The sequence below is a fragment of the Rhamphochromis longiceps genome, linkage group LG2, assembly GCF_057381845.1.
Source record: "Rhamphochromis longiceps isolate RC_006_pf linkage group LG2, R_longiceps_female_GT1.1, whole genome shotgun sequence".
NCBI classification, from domain to species: Eukaryota; Metazoa; Chordata; class Actinopteri; order Cichliformes; family Cichlidae; genus Rhamphochromis; species Rhamphochromis longiceps.
The window spans coordinates 24,796,817-24,817,503 of NC_140558.1; the positions used below are offsets into that span (position 1 = coordinate 24,796,817).

At 41.5% G+C, this 20,687-nt stretch overlaps 1 protein-coding gene across 1 annotated transcript; it reads right to left on the bottom strand.

Annotated features, from left to right (window-relative positions):
- Window positions 1-383: 383 nt before the first annotated feature.
- On the bottom strand, window positions 384-15,703 carry LOC146677228 (LON peptidase N-terminal domain and RING finger protein 3-like). Its single transcript, XM_085419511.1, has 12 exons — window positions 14,840-15,703; window positions 9,185-9,303; window positions 8,955-9,077; window positions 8,695-8,811; window positions 8,368-8,587; window positions 8,194-8,278; window positions 7,899-8,013; window positions 6,708-6,829; window positions 6,080-6,238; window positions 5,822-5,984; window positions 5,115-5,264; window positions 384-4,991 (listed from the first exon to the last, which is right to left on the bottom strand). Exons 1-12 carry the CDS (start codon window positions 15,528-15,530, stop codon window positions 4,833-4,835), a joined length of 2,223 nt encoding a protein of 740 aa, XP_085275637.1. The 5' UTR covers window positions 15,531-15,703; the 3' UTR covers window positions 384-4,832.
- Between the last annotated feature and the right edge of the window lie 4,984 nt (window positions 15,704-20,687).

Here is a 20,687-nt window from a genome sequence, read left to right on the forward strand (position 1 = left end):
AGAAACCAGAGGAGCTTATTTTTTCAAAAAGCATATTCTTTTAGAGGGACTGAAAGCTGGAATTGTATGTTTTTATGTCCTTCCAAACGATCATGGTTTTAAAGCAAAGCTTCTTTTTTTTGTAAAAAGTAACTTTTCCCTATAATTTCTAAATTGTAAAAATTGAGCTTGAGTTTGATCCCGAGGCCTTTGCTGTGTGTGCTCCTGCTCTGTCGCCCTCTCTTTCCTCCTGAACTGTTGACTAAAGGTGACAAGCCTCAGAACAAATCTTGCCATGTAACAAGTAAACTGAACTGCCATTGTCTAAGAATCACAGATGCGCGTGCAAACACACACACACACAAACACACACAAAATAAAGAGATGTCAGACTTGTTGTCCTCACCAGAGTTTGTTCAAAATAAAGAACAAAACCTTTTTTAGTTTATTCATGACTTCCTGCTTCAGACTGTACCTCTGCAAATTATTACATACTTTTTTTACTATCAGTAACTGATGTGAACAGAAAACATCAAAGAAATGTCAAGACATACATACATTCATCTTGCTTCACCTGGACAAATTTAGAGGTTATGAAGTTCTAGTTTGATAACATTTGAAAGAAGCAGGCCATGAAGTAACTGAAGTCTGTTCGTACATTTGAAAAGCGAAGGAGGGCTTGAACATTTCTTGAGGTTAGCAACAGACAGGGCAGGATACCAAGACAATGATTTCCTTCCTGCCCTTTTTTTCTGGACACCGTCTGTGCTTTAGTTCACAAACAGCCTCAGTAGCCAGGTATTTTTCCAAGAAGCTTTCGATCCATTAGGGAAGACCAATTAGTTGCTACTTAAATCAGACCAAACATTTGGAACCACTTTTCAAATACATCACACAGAAACCTTTGATATTACAGCTTTGTAAGCTAACATGTTTCATGATGTGAAGACTGATGGGCACAAATAAAAAAAGAGTAGACTACTGATTAAAGTCTCACAACTGTACATGGAAGAAACAACATTGTTAAGAAACTAGGAAGCATTTTTCTGCCTTTCTGGAAGTTCTCAAATAGGATGGCGGTTACACTTCCTTAATAAGTCAGTGTTTGAATTATGAAAGGTCAGGAAATCAGTGAGCAATAGACACATCCTGTTGCTGTTGCATAGCTGGATGGCTGGAAGATCCAAATTTGTATTTTCTTCTACATGTTGAGAACCATTTCTGAGCATACAGGATAGGCCTGTCTGCTCTGCTAAACTAGTTTAAAAAAAAGTTTTTATTTGACTGGTATGATCACAGTTTTTGGATTGCTACAATATATCAAAGTGATACAGTTAAACTCATCTTGACCTTTAAGGATTCAATCCCTGACAACAGGACAATGTAACCGGTGCTGTTCCATCTTTTCTCATTTCGCTTCTGTGAATGACTGAGCGTACAGAATCTCCATGGTGACAAAACCATCATTCAATTTCAAAACCCACAAAAATTTGTAATAATTTGAGTACCTCTAGTTAAAGTTAATGTAGCCATGAGGAAGCTGTGTGCTTTAAAAATAATAAATTGGGCTGTAGCATTTAGCTACTACTGGCTAAGTCACAACAATTACCCTATCACTGACGTTAACCTCATTTAGACATTTTTTAAATATATCTTATATTTGCTTTCTTGTCATGACTCGTTTGAGATGTTGTTTGTGCGTTAAAAGTTAAAGCTAGCAACAGGTCATCTTAGATTTGAATAAAAAGTAAATAGTGGGAATAAATTAATCAGGGACTGCTCAATTTATTGTTAAAATGTGTGTTTAACACAAAGTGTGAGGCATATCAGGAGGGGGGGGGGGGGGGTGTACTGCTAAGCTAACGGTTAACTTTATAAATAGCCGATTGCCAGAGGAAATTGTCTGGTTTCACTGAACACTCAGCAAGAAAGCCAGAATATACATTTGCCAAAGTATGTAAAGAAAATAGAAACATAGCCCACATTAGTGGTTATTGCTAGTTGGTTGGTTTTTGTATGGACAGACAAGAAATGTTGGTATTACGTCACACTAAGTTCTACTAGATGCCAAAAATCAGCCGTGGAGCCAGTGGTTGGTTTGCAGAGCTTTTGACCTCCAGCCACCATCAGTGGGGCAGCCTGCTGAAGAGGCTAAGTGACCAAAAACACCAACAGAGATTTGCCCTACTCAGTGTACCGTCCCAAGGTAATGCTACAAACTGCCTTGGCCACTCTTCTTTGTTCTTTGTATGGGAATAAATTAGCACAGTGCATAGCGTTATTTCAAGTTAAATGCACCAGCTGTTGAAGGTTTTACTGCGAAGTGAAACTTCAGTTTTCAGGGTGATATTTGCAACAACATATGCTATGTTATCAAGAGAGACCCAAGTTATTGCACAACACATCACCATAGTTGCCACTGCGTTTAAGTAAAAATGGAAGAATTCAAAGTTAAGGCACTAAAACTGCTGCCAGAATGAAAGACCGTTCAGAGATATCAAACCAAAGTCTATGTTTCTGTGATTTTTGTTTTAATGTTTTTTAAAGAACTGGCTCCTCGTGCTGTTTTAGAATATGTGGCAAATTTCCCTTTATTTAAATATTCCAGACTGATTAATGTGAAAAGGTTCAAGCATGACACCTTCACACAAATGCATGATTATATGATGACTATTCCCTTTCCTGTCCAGTTTGAGCTATCATTTTTATTAGTAGTTACCATTCATAACAGAGGGTCAGTCATATAACATGACTATATGTTATATCTGTTTGTACAAATATCTGTTCAGGCAGTCTTCTGTAAGAATTAAACATAACATATTACAATGCCAGAGGCTGAGGCCATGGTTCTCAGCCGGAAAAGGGTGGAGTGCCCACTCCGGGTCGGGGACGAGTTCCTGCCCCAAGTGGAGGAGTTCAAGTATCTCGGGGTCTTGTTCGCGAGTGATGGGAGAAGGGAGCCGGAGATCGACAGACGGATTGGGGCTGCAGCTGCAGTAATGCGGACGCTGCACCGGTCCGTCGTGGTGAAGAGGGAGCTGAGTGTAAAAGCGAAGCTCTCAATTTACCGGTCGATCTACATCCCTACCCTCACCTATGGCCACGAGCTGTGGGTAGTAAAGGCAAAGCCCAACAGTCTCCGGCGTTTGTCAGAGATCGGCTTTTGCCGTGTAAAAACAGTCGCGTCACAGACATCAGCAAGGCCTCGATGTTCATTTGTTTTTCAAACAACTTTTTTTCTCAAAAATATGATGGTGGGTTTCCAGACAAGCTTTTTGCTTTGTTTTTTTTGTTTTTTTTATGCTGCTGTGAATTTATTATTTGGAAGCAACAACTTTCCATTAAAACTGGTTTAAATGGTATACAACTGGATCCACACCATCGTCTTTGTGTGCGGATGGAAGGCACCGGCCTTTACAAAAAACATCAGTTGTGTTTTGCTTTGTTGCGTCACCCTTTACCAAAGAAAAAATTAATTAAAAAAACAAAAACAGAGAACTTTGCTTTTTTCTGCCTGCAATGTTCGTTTCCCTTATTTGATGTAAAAGTGCAAATAAATACTGAATAAATACATTTAGCAGATAATGGCATCAAACTCCAAATATTGTTGGTAGTGAGTCCATGATGCTGAATGATGCTTCTCACAGCACGAGGATCCAAATATGTTCAAGTCAACACACATAATCAATGTGGATCACCAGCCATCATCTAGAAAAAGGTTTGGTTTGAGGGCGTGCCAGCTTCATGTTGGTGCCACATTTTGATTGTAAAAGCTGCGTATAGGTGGAGTTTAAAAAAAAATGTAATTTAAAAAAAAAAAAAAAGAGGAGGACTTTGGAACGTGAGCAGCTCTCTTTTTGTGAAATGTAAACAACGTCACTGCATGCATAAATAAAAACTATGAATAAATAACGGAAATCAATGTCAAAACATACAAAAAAATGAATAAAACAAGAACAAAAAGCTTTTAAAGCACACCAACGTAAAAGCTGATTCTCTTGTTATTCGTTTGAATGAGAGAGGAAGAAGGGAGGAGCCATGAAGGAAAGACGGAAGAGCTGATGGACTAATTATTGCAAGATACACTAAAGGTGGTAAGAGAGTAGTTGAAGTAAACAGAGTATATTATGTAGGGAGAGTACATTTTTCATATTCATATTAAGGTTTTATCTTTCTTCATTTGTACACTTAAAGACAAACATGGTCGGTTAAATGACTCGCCATGTCCAGCTATGATTTGATTTGCAGGCTGTTTCGTTGGGAGGATCATTTGTCTTTGCTCTGTAGGCGATGTTCAGACAGGAAGCACATATATGACACTCGTATTGGGTTTTTCTGACAAATCTTTTTAGAAGACGCTCTGACCAAACTGCAAAGTGTGGCAAAAGGAAGAGCAGAGAACTGCAAACATGGCAGACAGACAGAAAGGTGAGAGTAGCAATCTGGGCAGATTAAGAGATCGCAGCACAGCAGCTTTTTCTTATACACAAAAAAAACAAACCAAAAAAGTACACCTAGCATGTGCATATGATCAACAAACTACAGTGATGTAACAGCGTGACGACTGATGGTTTTAAACAGACAATTGTGATGCCAGACTCCCCGATCTGTCTGAACACAGCTCGAGTTTGTGGGTCTGCCAGGACTGCTGCTCTGTGAAAGTGATGACGGAAGGCGTCTGTTATTCATTCAGATCCACGTTATCTCAACTGTTGCTTAGTTAAAGTTTGCTGTTGATGCTTGGATGACATCGGCGGGGAACGGGGAAGGTGCGACGCCTTCAGCGTCAGTTCTTTGTGCATCAAAAAGGAAGAACAGCAGGTCAACTGCTGCTTTAGGGTCAGCCGCGCGCGTCACCGGCTCCTGTTCTGCGACATGAAGAGCAGCACCTTGCGGATGCCGCTGAGACGGTTTCTCAGAGACGTGAGGGCGAGGAACGGTAGCTGAGCTCGGCCCTCTAAAGGAAGAACTGCTAGTAACCACCAACACCACGAGGGACCGTTAGGGCTGGCCTGCAAGCAAAAAACACACAAGTGAGATGGTTTTAAAGGGCAAAATGAAGTAGAAGAAAAATTTGGATACTTTAGTCCCACTATATAGAAATAGAAGCTATAAAAGAAACAGACTGTGTGTACCTGAAGTTCAGAGTCTTTGTCAGGCATTGGTCCGAAGTGGCCTTCAATGCGAGCTTTCTGCTCAGCTTTCAGAGAGTTGACCCAATACACGGCCTGCTCGTACACCACGTCATGCAGACACTGCAGCTCGCGCTCTGCTACGCCCTCCACCTGCAGACAACAACACCTCTGAGCTTTAATATCTTAGCAACAGCTCACCATCCTTCTCTAAATAACTCTCCAGGTGGAAAACTTCACCTTTGCTGCATACATCTATAGACTAGTTCTTACAACCATAAAATCTTTTGAAAACAGATGCAAAGCTTGACTTGTGCTTCTGGCTGAGTAACGGAGGGACACTGCATGCTTGAAAAATCCCAAAGTAGCCACAGCATACTGTATCCTGCTTTATCATCTCTTTTTTCTTCTAAATGAAACCATATTTTAATAAATGAGCATCACACTGGATTAAACAAGACTTGAAACTTGCAACTGGGGCTCTGAAATAATCGGAAAATGTTTACTCGGGTTATAAATCAATTATGAAATTGGCTTTTCTTTTTCAGTTGGTGTTGGGTTGCCCCCTGCTGGCCATTAGAAAGAATGCTAGTTTCAGACACTTGTGCATCAACTTGTTTTCAGACCAGGATGTTAATAACACCTTATAAAGTCTAAACTCATCCTGTCATCTCTCACTCTCCCAGCTCACAACCCCCACCACCTCATACCTTAACATCTTCCAGGTACTCTATGTCAGCTGTGTTGTAGCCGTCCCTCTCGCTGTGCTGAATTACTTTAAACCTCCGTTTGCCTATCGTGTCCACAACCGAGCGGCCGTCGGAGAAGAACTTGACATCGCGGATCTCCAGTAGGCACCCGTAGTCGGCAAACCTGGAGGCCGAAGGAGAAAGCGCAGGGAGCAAGTTAACATTATGTGCATTCATAGTCCGACACCAACTCCACACAGCTGCAGTCAAAGTACTAACCCTTTGAGGTCATCTCCCAGACACATGCCAAAGCAGTTGGTACCCGTCTCCATGCATCGGCGAATCATCAGTCTGTAGCAGGGCTCGAAGATATGGAGAGGGCATGGCACAGTAGGGAAGGCCATGGTGCACACGAATATAGGCACATTCTTGTTAAGACTAAGGGGAGACACGGAAAAAAAAAAAAAGTCTTTTTTATTTTCATTAAGGAGGAGATATCGTGTAAAAAAAACAAAAAAAACAAAAACAAAACAAAACAACAACTTTCAATTAAAAATTCAACATGAATGAAAATCTTTTGTAAAAAAAACAACAAAAAAAGTTAACTTAAACTCCAGGTGAACTTTAGGCCAAATGTAAAAGACACTGGTTAACGTGAGAGTGAATTAATTTATGCATCGGCCGTCAGGAAAGTGACACATGAAGCCTGAATGACCAACACTCAGAGATCACTGTGTCGGACACGTGTGCCGTCAGTTGTAGGTCAGTAGGTCAAACAGCCGAGGATATTCTCAAAATGTTAATGTCACACGTAAGCTGCAATCCATCAAAAGACTTGCTGGGAGAAAGAAATATAAGCAGAGCCTGATAATAAGACAGTGGAGAAGAGCGGGAAATATGAACTTACTTGGAGAGCTCAGCCATTTCCTCCAGGTGGATTTTCTGTCTTTCCATGAGCTCAGAGGGAAGATACTTCGATATCAGGTTCTCAGTTATTACCGTCTTACAGTATTTCCTCTGGACCAGATACTGGAGACAGACACAATGAATATGTTAACAGCAGCAGAATGACACAATAAGGATGTCTCCTGTGGTTGTTGTCCCACAACCTTGTTAGTCTGACTGGTTTCAAGGGATCCACAAATCAAATATGCTCAAAGCCCTGACAATGACATTATTACTGGAGCATAAGAAATGAACCAAACTATATAAAACATGGTTTCTGCAACAATATAAACAATATTATAAAGACTCAACATTCATTAATATGCTAGGTTACCAACTCTGTATTTATAACAACTCTGGAAGCCACCTTAGATCAGTAGCTTACAATAACCCCCAAAGACTTGTGGGATAAGTTGACACCACCTTCCCCAACATCAAATATCCTTAGCAATTATGTTTAGTAGACCGTTTATCAATTAGCATTTTTTTTTTTAACCCAAATACCTTAAGCATCCATCCTCTATTTTTTTTATTCATATACGTATGTGTATGTATATATATGTGTATGTGTGTGTAATATATATATATATATTCAATATCGGTTCAATATCGGTTCAATATCGATACGAATATCGTTGCACCCCTAATATATATATTCATTCATTTACTAGCTAACCATTTCAATAGCTAGCCAAACGTCTACCAGTTTTCCATCTTTTTATTTCAGAATTTCAGCTAGCTAGTTTAAGCCACATTTTATTTATCATGTGTAGCTAATAATTACTTTTGTTTATGCCTACTGTTAACCCCCCCCCCCCCCACACACACACACACACACACACACACACGCACACACACAAAGCATATCTTTTAGCAAACTTTAACTGTTAGCCATACCTATAACAAGCTTTTTAAATTTTTCATTATTGCTTATCTATACAGTTACTTTAAATTCTTCACAAAACCTTTTCAGAGCTCATAAATTCTCTATAATTTCACTGTTTTTTCTCTTTATATTAGGTAATTTATCTTTCCACACAGCACCTTGCTACTGCAGAGGAATAATTATACCCCTGGTTGGTAATCATTGCTTAGGCCTTATTGAATGTGGACGGTCAGTCTGAAAAGTTTATTGAATTCCCATGCCACCTACCTCAGACATATCCTCTTTACAAAGGGGACACTTTGGGTTATGGTCCAGACATCTCTCCAAACACTGAAGACAGAAAGTGTGCCCACACGGTGTTGTCACTGGTTCATAGAACAGTCTAGATGGGAAACACACAAACAGTGAAAAACCACGGACAAACAAGGGTAAGCTACACTACAACAGCAATAAAATGCCTTATTTAAAGCGTAAGATTCAGTGTGTTTGCATTCTGGCCCTACACAGCCTGCTTGTCCAGTGTCAGTTGCGTAAACCTAGCTGTAAATCAAACTGCTCTCACCTCATACAAAGAGGACACTCCAGATCTGCGGGGTCAAAGAGGTCGTCATCCACAGAGCTCAAATATTCCGGCTCCTCGTTTGGCTCTAAATGTAGAGGTAATCAACAATAAATACAATGCTGAAGTTGCTAATAGTATATGACAGCGTATGATTGTGCAAAGCTGTATAATCACCAGATTTGGATCTCTTGTGATCGTTGTTCTTCCCCTGAAGTTCCACCTTTGACTCCTCTTCTGAAATCCTTCGTTTCCGTTTGGTAAGGAAGCACTGGTCAAACCTCCCGACCTCTGTCCTCCCCTGACATTTGCTTTGATTCTCCTTTGGTGACCTCTCTGGTGCAGGGAGAGTCGAGGTAAGATAAGACTCTGGAGACAGTGATCCGGGACTAAGGGTCTGAGGATGGAGAGTAAAGATGCAGAGAAGAAGAAAATAAATTAAAGAGAAACTTCATGTGGACTTGATTTGGATTGGCTGACTTCCAGACGTGGAACATCTCTTACATGGAAGGGAGCACCGATGCTGTTTTTGATGTGTGCTCTGGAAGACAGTATATTGGTGTAGTCAGAGATGTGTTCAGGGACCTGATCTCTGACTGGAGCCAGCAGATCACTCAGGATCTGAAAGAGGAAAATAAGCCATTATGTCATTATTTTGATGACACTGCAAATACACACTTAATGTTTTCCCTTAAAACATTAAATGATTTGTTGTATTTAATGTGCAGTAGGGCAGGTCACAAGATAACAGTGGTCATATTTACCTTGTAAGCCTCAGTCTTAGCAAGTTTACAGTCAGGCTCTATGGACAGACACACTAGGTACTCTCTTAGAGCCTCCTCACTCCTGCCCAATGACACCAGGGCCTGGCCCTTGCGAACGTGACCCTGTACACAAAAGAAACATGCAGCATGTTGCAGCTTATTCACTTTGCTACTACACTAGGGCAAGTGTTTAATATAATGAACTAAAAGCTACAGTTTCTCTGCTGTACCTTGGACCAGTGAGGCATCAGTCTACAGGCCATCTCAGCGTCCATCAGAGCCTTTTCGTGTCGTTTCAGGCTCGAGTGGATCTGGGAGCGGTTACTAAACAGTATGTGGTCTGTTGGTGCTGGAGAGAAGAACCCAAGCAACCGTTAGTTGTAAAATTTTAGGAATGGCGCTACGTGTTTTCCACTTATTTTTTCCCTTCTTCTAATAAAATATTTTTTTAAACTATAAAAGAAAAGGAAACGTTTCCAGAGCCCAGAGTTATGAATTTAAATGGCCTTTCTGTTCAACCAGCAATTAAAAACAGTAATGATTATTTGACAGTTATATGGAGGAGCAATCATTTAAGGAACAGACTACTGACCAGTTATACAATAATTTAAATAATTCTTCTGACAAGAACTCTATATATTCTAGTTTTAGCTTCTAAAATAATAAAATTAATTCTTTTAATCTCTTCTTTTAAAACCAACAGCCCGACCGATAGATTATTCTTAATACCCATATCTATATTTGGCAGTTTAAAAATCAGATATTCCGATACATCAGCCGATATTTTTTCATTCAGACACACAAAACATAAACAAAAACATGTTAACATGACAACATAACACACACAAACATCTTCAGACTGCTTGTTGACTGATATCAATTTACACTGAGGTGACACATACCGCATATATGAGCAGCCAGCATGCTTAATAAATAATAATAATAAATAATTAACTGTTTATTAATATACCCTTGTTCCCTGTAAGATCTGAGCCTAGTATAGAATACAAATAAATAACGACCACTATATTTTCCCTTTTCAAATGTCTTAAACAGTATCCGCTGGCATGTTATAACGCTGAGTGAATGTTTAAAATGGGTTCGTTTCGACATTACAAAACGTGTTAAGAAAAAAAAAAATGACTGCCTTATAAAACCATGCAGTACTATCAAGGTCACCCACATTGTAGGTTTCATAACGTGAAAAACTTATGCAAATACCACTGATAGCCTTATGGGAACCGGAAGAAGATATTTCCCCAGCTTCGCTACGGGCACAGGCAGCAAATCACTCAAAGAAACCAACACAGGAGCCCCAAACATGACAGAACGAGCCAAAGTAGGGCCTGTAACTGCACAGGCGTCAGGCACAACACAAGCATCACAGAAGGAAGATTGATTAGCACTGTGGTTAACTGCAGGCAGCCTTGCTGAACATAGATGCATACACACAAAGATACATATCACACAGACCTGCTCTAATTATAACTCTTTAGACTGGCATTCACTCTTTGGAGACCATCTCCAGGCTTAACTGCAGCATGCCTAAATGCAACTTTGGGCCTGATCTTCACCTCGAGCCAACATTACTCTGAAAGCATAACCCTTAAAAAAAAAAAAAAAAAAAAGGTCAGTCCTTTGGGAATGGACTCCTTTTTTTAAAAAAAAAACAAAAACAAAAAAACCAGTGCTTGAAAACTTTGACCCCCACCACGGAGGATTTTGGCCTTCCACCCAAAAGGAATATTCTTCTATTTTTTTTAAGAGGTGGGGTTTAATTTTGACAGAAAGCCAAAAATAACAACAGGAAAATGCACAGAAGTCATCCAGGATCCAGGAAAACCCAGCATACATCCATCTGTCTATGAATAAGGTGATGTGGAACTCAGTTTCTGCAACTGTGAAAACCTTTGTTAATTGTGATCTGTCAGAACACCTTGAGGAAAACATGTTAGAACCACGTTGAACCATCAAAAAGCCCAGTTGACAACTGTGGGTGCTCTCCAGCTAAACTCCTGCTTTGAGATAAATGTGGGAACCCAGTAGTCAGAAATGTTCGGTCCTTATGCAACGTAAAAATACTCTGCCTGTCAGCTGTCAGATAGTCAGCAATGGAAAATATGGCACACTTTTTAAAGGAGAAACACTAGCTCCAAACTTACACAACTAGCCTATTAAGTGACTGAGCTACAGCTGCACACTGCTGTAAAGTCTAATGAGGACAGGCTAAGGATCCAAGACGCAGAGGGCTGTAGTTTGATCTCTGTGTTAATCACTACATTTAACTGATGAAATAGGAAAACAACGAAGGGGCATATGGCTCTTTAAATGCTACTTAAATTAATGCATGTCAGCAAAATGTTAAATTAGGGATTGCCCCTAGCTCACTGCCAGTGATTCCTGTCTGAAGGTCACAGTTCACCTATGTTATCACCATCCAAGCTCTTCCCAATTAAAAACAAAACAAAACACAAAAACAGAAACTGAGCGCTGGGCCCTGTTTCAGGAAGCCGGTTTAGTGGAAAAACTGAGTAAGTATACCCTGAGTTAACGAAAACTCTGGGTTTTCGGTTTCACAAAGCGAGTTCAGCTGCAGCCTGAGTGAGTCACTATGACGACACACTCCGTGAAGCTAACCTGCCCCCTAGCAGGTTTACTACAACTAACCCTGACTGTCTCCGCCCCTTTGTCGGAAACCTGACAGTAGGAAGTGTCGGACATGGCGTGCCACTTCCTTGAAGAGCCAGTAGATCGTGAAGCCCAAATTCTCCGCAGAGCTCTCCGCCGGGAGAGAGTGATCAGAGCGCGTTTGGACATTTTATCATTTCCTGATGATTTTCTGTGCGAACGTTACCGTTTCTCAGCACAATCTATAATTTATTTGGATAACATCCTCAGGCCATATATTACGCATGTGACACATCGCGGACATCCTCTCAGTTCTGTACATATTATTTGTATTGCACTTCGGTTTCTTGCAAACGGGAGCTTTCTGTATAATATTGGTGACGCTGAGCACGTTTCCAAGGCTACCGTCTGTCGGGCAGTCAGGAATGTTACAGTTGCACTGAAACGTCTCCTGTACTCGTCTGTGGTGTTCCCCGGTCATAGACCCACAAGATTTATCAAAGAGGGATGCCACAAAATTGCAGGTATCAGGATGACCAAAACTTAATGTATGATGTGGTGATACTTGGACTACTACTTAAATTGCACATTTATTTTCAGGGTTCCCAGGCGTGATTGGCTGTACAGATGGCACTCACATTCCAATCATTGCTCCTTCAGTAAATGAAGGAGACTATGTGAACAGGAAGTCTTTCCACAGCATTAATGTACAGGTACATAGTTCCCTGTAGCATGTCAAACTAACAAATTATTCCATTATAGTAATGGATGCTAATTTGTGTTCTCTGCACTGTGAAGATCATATGTGATGCTGCCAACATTATCACAAATGTGGAAGCCAAGTGGCCAGGCTCTGTCCATGACTCACAAATATTCCGTGAATGTACACTGAGCACAAAATTTGGACATGGTGAGTTGAGAATACTTTAAAATATATAAAGACCAATTGCTTCAGGGACATTTGAACTGAAGTGTATCCTTCTGTCTTAGGAGAGTTCACTGGCTACTTGCTTGGTGATAGGGGGTATCCATGTTTACCCTATTTGCTTACCCCTTACCCTGACCCTGAACCGGGCCCACAGCAGCGATATAATCTGGCTAATTGCAGGACAAGAGCCAGAATTGAAATGACTATCGGAATGCTTAAGGCCCGGTTCCAGTGCCTGCAAAGACTCAGGGTCACCCCAGAAAGGGCATGTGACATTATTGTGGCATGTGTGATTCTTCACAACATTGCCACAATTAGAGGAGAACACTGTCCTTCTGAACCAAACATCAGCAGTGATCCAAACCATGAACATCCTGACCCTCCCACGGACATACAAGATGGAAGAGCAGTCAGAGACACCATATGTCACAATCATTTCTTTTGACCCATCACCTCAACATGTTGAAAGAAGAATAAACAGATTTTTTGTTCAACTGGCTTTATTGGTCGCCTGTATTTCCTGTACACAAAGTATTAAAAGATGTAAACCTCATAAAGTGTCTCTGTTGCTTCCTCCTCTGTAACAGCTGTCAATGTTTCTTCATTATTTTCCTGTAGTAAAGAAATAGACAACATTGCTGTTCTACTGTAAACTCATATAAACTGTGGAGTATTACTCACAACTGCATGTTGGTCTGGCTCAACAGGAGGCTGCACCAGATGCAGTACACCATCACCATCAACTGATAGAATATGAGGTTTATACAGGTCACTTATAACTTACAAGGGACCAAATGGCAATTAACAAACATACCAATCACCTTACACTTCATTGTCATTATGCTCTCAAAGACAACCAAGACTGAGGCAAGGCAAAATCAGTAGGAAAATAACTTCACTACAAAATAATCCATTATGGTAAAGAGTTTATCAAATGAATGAGTAGCACTGCAAAGGTGACTGTGAAGAAAGGATGTATGCACATCATGTATTATTTTGAATTTACCCCCTATGTAGGCACTTGTGTCTTGCGGGGTTATTGCCTCAGAGGATGTCCCCGCAGAGATGCCTTCAGCCACAGGGCGCCCACTGTTTTGGCTGAGGGCCAACTGCTCAGCCTCTGTGAGTGGTGGTGGTGGAGGACCCCCACCTGTTTTTCGGGCCTCCGCTTTTTTCTGTTGGCTATAACGGGCCACATTTGAGCATACAGAGTAAGCAAATATGTACTTGTAATGTGCTCAGATAATTTCAATAAGTGCTTACAGAAAGAAAATTAATGTAGCCTCTAACTGCAATTGATTTACATGGGACAAACAGACCAAGCACTATGGCTCATAATACAATTACACCTTACCTGTTTGGACTATATTTTTATATTTCATTTTTACTTGCTGCCAGGCACGTTTGGGGCCTGTTGGGTTGCACCTGCGCTCACATCACATCACAAAATAAAATGTATAAAATAACAAATAAAATAACATATGATAAAATAACGTGTTAAATGGGTGGAAATCCCTCGATCAATGTTTAAATTAACACTCACGCATTGACTCTGTCGGCTATGTTTTGCCATGCATGCTTTTGCAGCTGTGGCTGTGTTACTTTTTTCCGCGGAATTTGCATGTTATCGGCATATGCTGCCATCAGAATTTCGGCCTCAAGCGCTGTGAAATACATTGACCGCGCCTTCTTTCCCTCCGTCTCCATGGTGACTCGCTTAATCTGTGCTCCGCTTATCAGGGCTTTATGTATCCTCGTCCGCGCGCTTCACTTGGGGTTAAAGCAACTCCGCGTTGACTGAACTAATTGTTATCAGCCTTTCTGAAACGGAATATTCCGAGTTGGACAGTTCGGGGTTACTCAACCGTGAGTGTCGTTTTTCACTCTGAGTTTTCCAAACCGGCTTCCTGAAACAGGGCCCTGGTGTGCCCAGCGGTGACCTGCAATAATACCCTTGACCTACATTTGCCTGATCCATTGTTTGACGTTACACAATGAGGGAGCGGGGGGTTTACGTGCTTACGCAATGTTTGGTCCACTGGCCCAGCCCACATTACCCTGTTATCCAACACATGGCGATGTGACTCTTAGATGCCAGCAGAGAGGTGGCTAGCTACTGTGTCACCGCCACGATTATGACTAATAAATGTGGAACAGCTCGACCTTGTTATTTTACTGTACTTTTTACATAAACACACCTGACATGCTGTTATGGAATAATAGGAAAGTTACAGAAGTAGGCTACAGCAGCCCTGTCACACACACACACACCCTTTCTTTTTGCTTCTTAGTAATAATAAGAATAAGAAGCAGCAGCTCGGTGTCTTACCTGCGAGTATTGCTTGGTTATACTTCTCCAGGGCAGCTTCCATCTTTTTCTCGGCGTACAGTGCGTTGCCCTCCCGCCTCAGCTGGCCGGCCTGGTACTGGGTGGGGAACCACTTGGCCAGCAGGTTGCTGAGGACCACATTCACCCTGAGACCTAGGCTGTCGCTCACTGCTGAGACATTCTTACACTCCTTACACACCACCGGTCGCTCTTTCTCTTTCCTCTCCCTCTCCAGACACTTTTTACAAAAGCAGTGACCGCACGTCAGAGTCACCGGCTCGAACAGAAAGCTCAGGCATATCCGGCAGGAGAAGTCTTCATACCCGCAACCTGTGGCACCCGCTCTCGGGCATACAGTTGCACCTGCCTCCTTTGCCCTACACGGGTTGCCCCGTTGCCTCTCACCCTCGTCTTGCCTCCGTATAGTACCCGACAGGTACTCTATGAGGTTGGCCAGGTGAGTGGGTCTCAGCCTCTCTATCTCCGAGGCTTGCCGGTACACATCAAACGCTTCCGTGAATTTCCCCCCGAACGCGAGCGCGTCAGCCCGCTTCACCATCAGCTCCCGCCGGCTCTGCGGATCTCCGAGACACGCCAGCTGGCACTCGTAGATGTCCGCGGCCAGGTCGAAGTTTTTCGACTTGAAAGCCTCTGCTGCGAGATGCAGCATGCTCTCACTCTCCGTCCCCATACAGAGCAGGCTGTCCGAAGCGTATCAGCTCATCTACGTGGTGCATGTCTGCACCCCAGCTGCTGCCATTCACGTCTGTCCCCTCCGCTGCAAACGACTGACAACTCTGCACGTTCATGCCCTAGTCCAGGAAGGACCGATATTATTCTCAATGGACCATGGCGAGGAGGTGAAAAAAAAACTGTTATGTAAAAGTTGTGTCACGTGACGCCGGCCAGCTGTTCTCATTGGACGAGTTTGGAAAACTGTTACAAAACAATCTGCCATGTAACAGTTTCAGTGTCGGGGCCATGGGGCGGGATGTCTGACCTGCATGCTGGTTTCTTGTAAACAGTGACCAGGGTTCCCAAAGAATGACACCATTTAGTGGTACGACATGTAATCGATCTCAATTGACCAAGAGTATGAAAATTTGTTGTAGTGTCACAGATTTGACATGGTTCAGCATGTATTTTAGTGTGTCTCATACTATCTCATACTAGTGACAATCTGAAAAGAGAGCATGTCAGGCTGTTTTTAAAATGTGCTTTAATTTGTTCAAGTTTTCAGTAACATTTTCTTATAGAAAAGATTTCTTCATTTAGGCATTCCAAAGTAAATAACCCATGTGTGCGGAATTTTATAGAACATTACTTCCTGTTCCAGTTGAGCTTACACAAGAAACTGTCAAATGCATGCCCTGCTAACAGCTGTTGTCAGCATCTTGTTATGTGTCTAACAAAACTGAGTTACATAAATATTCTTTTATTTAACTTCTGGGCAAAAAAAAAGAAAAAAGAAATTCACATATTCCTTTTTTTCCCATTACAAAAATAAAGGAAAAACAAAATCCAAAATATTAAAAAAGAGAACAAAAGAAAACACAATATCTTAGCCATCACCTCCTTACTGCGTGATTTTAGTGGCTGCAATTACCCATCCCACACACCGCCACCATAAAACAGATAAGATATGGAGGTTTCCCACATGTTACCAGCTTCAAGGTAACCATTGGTCATGGAATCGTAACTAAAAGGTACTGACCTCCATATTTTGCAAGAAATGCAGACGGTGAATGTATTTTTTGTGGAGGAAGGTAGGATTTTTCTTTGTAAATTTGATGTAAATGATCAAAACTGGTCTTAACAACTGTGGTCGGTTGTATTTCGAATGTAAAAGCCATTTTTTTAAAAACTACCAACACCGAGGAGCAATAAGAAACAAGGGGGGCAGGGACATCCATTAACCAGTCCAGATGAGGGACAATTTCCAGATACAATCATTTTGGTCTTGTTGACATTAAGGGGGGAAAATTTAGTGTTAACCAGTGTTTGCTATCTTATAGACAATCAAACAGAAGCGTCAGTGGGATAGAGGCATCAAATCTAATAGGGAAATATATTTGGATGTCATCAGCAAAACAATGAAAGGGAATATTGTGTTTCCTGAAAATTGATTCTAGAAGCAGCATAACATCAGAACCACCTGCCTGTTCTTGTGCCGGTCCCCCTTTTCTGCCAAAACAGCCCTGATCCATTGAAACATGGACTCCACTTGGTCCCTGAAACTGTGCCGTGGTATCTGGCATCAAAATGTCATCCACAGATCTTTTTAGTCCTATAAGCTGCGAGGTGGGGACTCAATGAATCAGACTTGTTTGTCCAGTACATCCCACAGATGCTCAATTAGACTACGATCCTGGGAATTTGGAGACTGCGTCAAAACCCCAAACACATTGTTGTGCTCCTCAAAGCATTCCTGAACCATTTCTGTTTTGTGGCAGGACACATTATCTTGCTGAAAGAGACCACAGCCATCAGGAAATCCTGCTTGCATGGTCTTTAGAAATGACATGTACAACCTTATGTAAGTTGTACGTGTGAAATTTACAACCACATTGATGGAAGGGCCGAGGTTTCCCAGCAGAACATTGCCCATTGTCCAGTTCTGATGCTCATGTCCCCATTGTTGGTGGATAGGGGTCAGTATGGGATCCTTGAATGGTCTGTGGCTATGCAACCCCATACCCACTGTGTATTCTGACATCTTTCTGTCAGAACCAGCATCAACGTTTTCAGCAATTTGAGCTACAGTAGAATGTCCACATGGGCATCTGTGAGCTTTGGCATTCCATGACCCTGTCGCTGGTTCACCTGTTTCGATAAATACTGACTGCTGCAGAATGAGAGCTGCAGTTTTGGAGATGGTCTGACCCCACTGGACACTGTTACCACAGATTTGCATTGAAGGCCCTGTCACTTTATACTAAGTTGTAATTCCATCTCCTCTTCTAATTTTTCTTATCTTAAACTTGATAATGCTCCATACAGATTGGAACTTGGATCCCTACTGTGACCTCTGACCTGAATCTTTATTAAGCACCTTTAGATAGGTGTACCCACATATTTAGACGTGTATTTAGAATGTTTTTATTCCCTAACACGTGGTATTTGTATAATATTTAATTGTAAAATCAAGATATTCATGACTTCTGTCACTGATCTGGAGGAGTTGGAGTAATTTTAACTATACACAGAGTTCTGACAGAAGGCAGTCTGAAAAATATGTATCCTCTACATGTCCAACACACGGATCTCAGGGAGACTGGGAAATGAATGCTTTTGCTGAGAAGCACTTTGACTATGTGAGTGGACTCTGTTGGCTGGCACAGATGTGAAGCTCGCAGCACAATAATTACTGCGGGGAAACCGCTCGGCTCTGACATCGGATGACAAAGCTGTTAATTATTATTACAACCCCGTCACATCCTGTCATTGATCCTCAGATGGTGACACAAGGCGTAAAAGAGCAGATGTTAAGATATCAAACTGTGACACGGCCAAGATGGGTTGCTTTGATAACTGTGACAGCTCGCCAAAGCTTTGAAGATTAGCCAGAGATTGTTGCATAAAAGTGTTTGCACAAGGACAAAAACAAGGCTCAGTAGCACCTTAAAGTGTTTTTGTACTGATGCACATTATTAAAATGACATGTTAGCAGATAATATTCTACTACGGTATCGGTCTGAAGAGTATGGCAGGTTCTTTGTGACTGCAGGTGTGTAGTATTATATCAGCTCACTCTTAATGACAGACTACATAACTTCTGATGGAGGAATAAAAGACACCTTTGGTTATTTCGGTCTACTAAGGGGCATTTGTCATCATCCTCTAATTATGACTTCTGGCCAGTGTGGGTGGTGTTCAGAGTTAACCATAATTAGAAGTAGGTTAAGGCTTGAATTTAAGGACTGTAGTTAAGGGATTGCCTTCTGCATGTTTTTGGATACAAGCCTACGTGGTATTATTAGCCTCACCTGAAGCCTATCAGCCGTATTTCCTGTAGGGTTGAAATAAAACTTGTGTGCTAAAAGGCGTTTAGAGTGTGTGTGAGCAGGGATTAGCGGCGAGCGAGCCAGTCGGTGTCGATCTCAGTAGGTCGGCCAGTCTGGCCTGTGAACTCAATCCCGCACACAGACAGAAACGCAGGCTGACGTGAGCCTGCACACCGCAGCAGACACAGACACGCTGACACACATGCAGAAACAGACGTTCTGACATATATGCAAACCAGGACACGGGCAGAATATTATGCAAGCACGTGGCCATATGCTTACTTTGCCCGGACACACACGCACACGCACACACAGTAGTGGGAGATTCTCTTGCTCCTTCTCACCTTGAACTGTCATTGGGTGCCTCTAAATAGGCCAATAGTCAACCCCAGTGCAGACCGTCTGGACGTTGGATAGCCTGCTCATTTAGGACACACAGTTATCCTCAAAGTCACCTCTTCAGACTTTTAAACAACGTCTTGCTCGGATAGAGAGATAGCTGGATATTTGCATGATGGCTGCCAAGTCTGCACTTTGAGAGTTTCTAAAAGAGTCACTGTTCATTTGTTGACAGTGAAAATATATTATGAGGTATTGGATCATTTGGGAAAGAATGCATAAACACAGACTAATGATACTGTAGGCATGAGAGGACCGCTTGTAGCAAACGTCTTTAATCTGATTTGATCTTGGAAATGTGAAGTTGAGGTACTGGATGTACTGAGACTTGTGACTATGAAAATAACATTTTTGATTTTTTTTTCTTCTCAAAATGTTTTCCTAAGAAGAGAAATGACTTTTCAGTGGGTCTGTTTGTTGGTTAAAGATAGAATTGTGTTTGTAAGGATGAATTTGTGGTCTTTTTTATTAGAAATCAGATGGGATTGTTAAGAACAGCCTTGTTATAAAGAATATTCCCATCAAAATACTAAAAACATAACATCTGCATAGTATTTATTATTAACTGTAATTATTAAAGATGCTCTGTGTAGATCTTTTAATGGGACCTGTTATGCTCATTGTCAACTCCACATTTTTATTCAGTTCATCCACTCTTTGAAACAAGCCACTCTAGCTCCTCCCACTTTAAGCCATGCTTTCTTCTGATTGGCAGCCCCTCACAACCAGAAGGGTTGATGGGGCTACTGTGCTCAAAGTCAGAGCTGTCTGACTGAGGATATCTGCCCTCAGTGATGTCATACAGAGCCAAAAGATTTTTTAAAAGTTAATTAGTTGTGCACATGCTGACTTCATTATCTCAAACTTCAATATAATTCAATATTAGCATCCACCATCTTATTAGTATATATGTATACGGGGTGAAAGGGAAATTAAATCTCAATTTTTAACATTCATCACAGTGTGAGTTCATTCCCACAGGGTGTAACCGTCTACATGGTGTTAGGGCTCAGAGTGAGTGTAACGGTTACTCACCAGTTCCACTACTCAGCATATTTGCCTTCATTCAACTTTGTCTGTTTTAAGTTTTCACTCACCGGAGGAGATCGAGCAGGCGAGCAACTACTGGGTTTCCCTGTAGTTGCCTTTGCAACTACAGGGAAACCCAACAGGACTTCCAACAAAAGACCTAAAAATAGCATCTGCACTGAAAATGATACAGAGGCATTCAAGGAGATGAGCTTAAACGTACAAGTTTTCATTTAGCTCACCAATGGGATTAGTTTATCCCAACTGAAAAATAGTACATTACAAAGCATTTTTTCTCTATGTTGCTTAGACTTAACATCTGTTTTAATGTTGCCCTGAGGAGACAGCATGAAGTTCAGTCTGTAGGTCTGTTAAGCAGAGCATCACGCTAAACTTTGTGTTAGCATCGTGATCCC

Excerpts from the sequence above, each read along its gene's own strand:
- LOC146677228 (XM_085419511.1), bottom strand. The coding sequence starts at position 15,530 with ATGGGGACGGAGAGTGAGAGCATGCTGCATCTCGCAGCAGAGGCTTTC. Across the intron at positions 9,304-14,839 it reads TAACCAAGCAATACTCGCAG|CACCAACAGACCACATACTG; the intron begins GTAAGACACCGA and ends TCTTCTCTCCAG. Across the intron at positions 5,265-5,821 it reads AGTACCTGGAAGATGTTAAG|GTGGAGGGCGTAGCAGAGCG; the intron begins GTATGAGGTGGT and ends TGTTGTCTGCAG.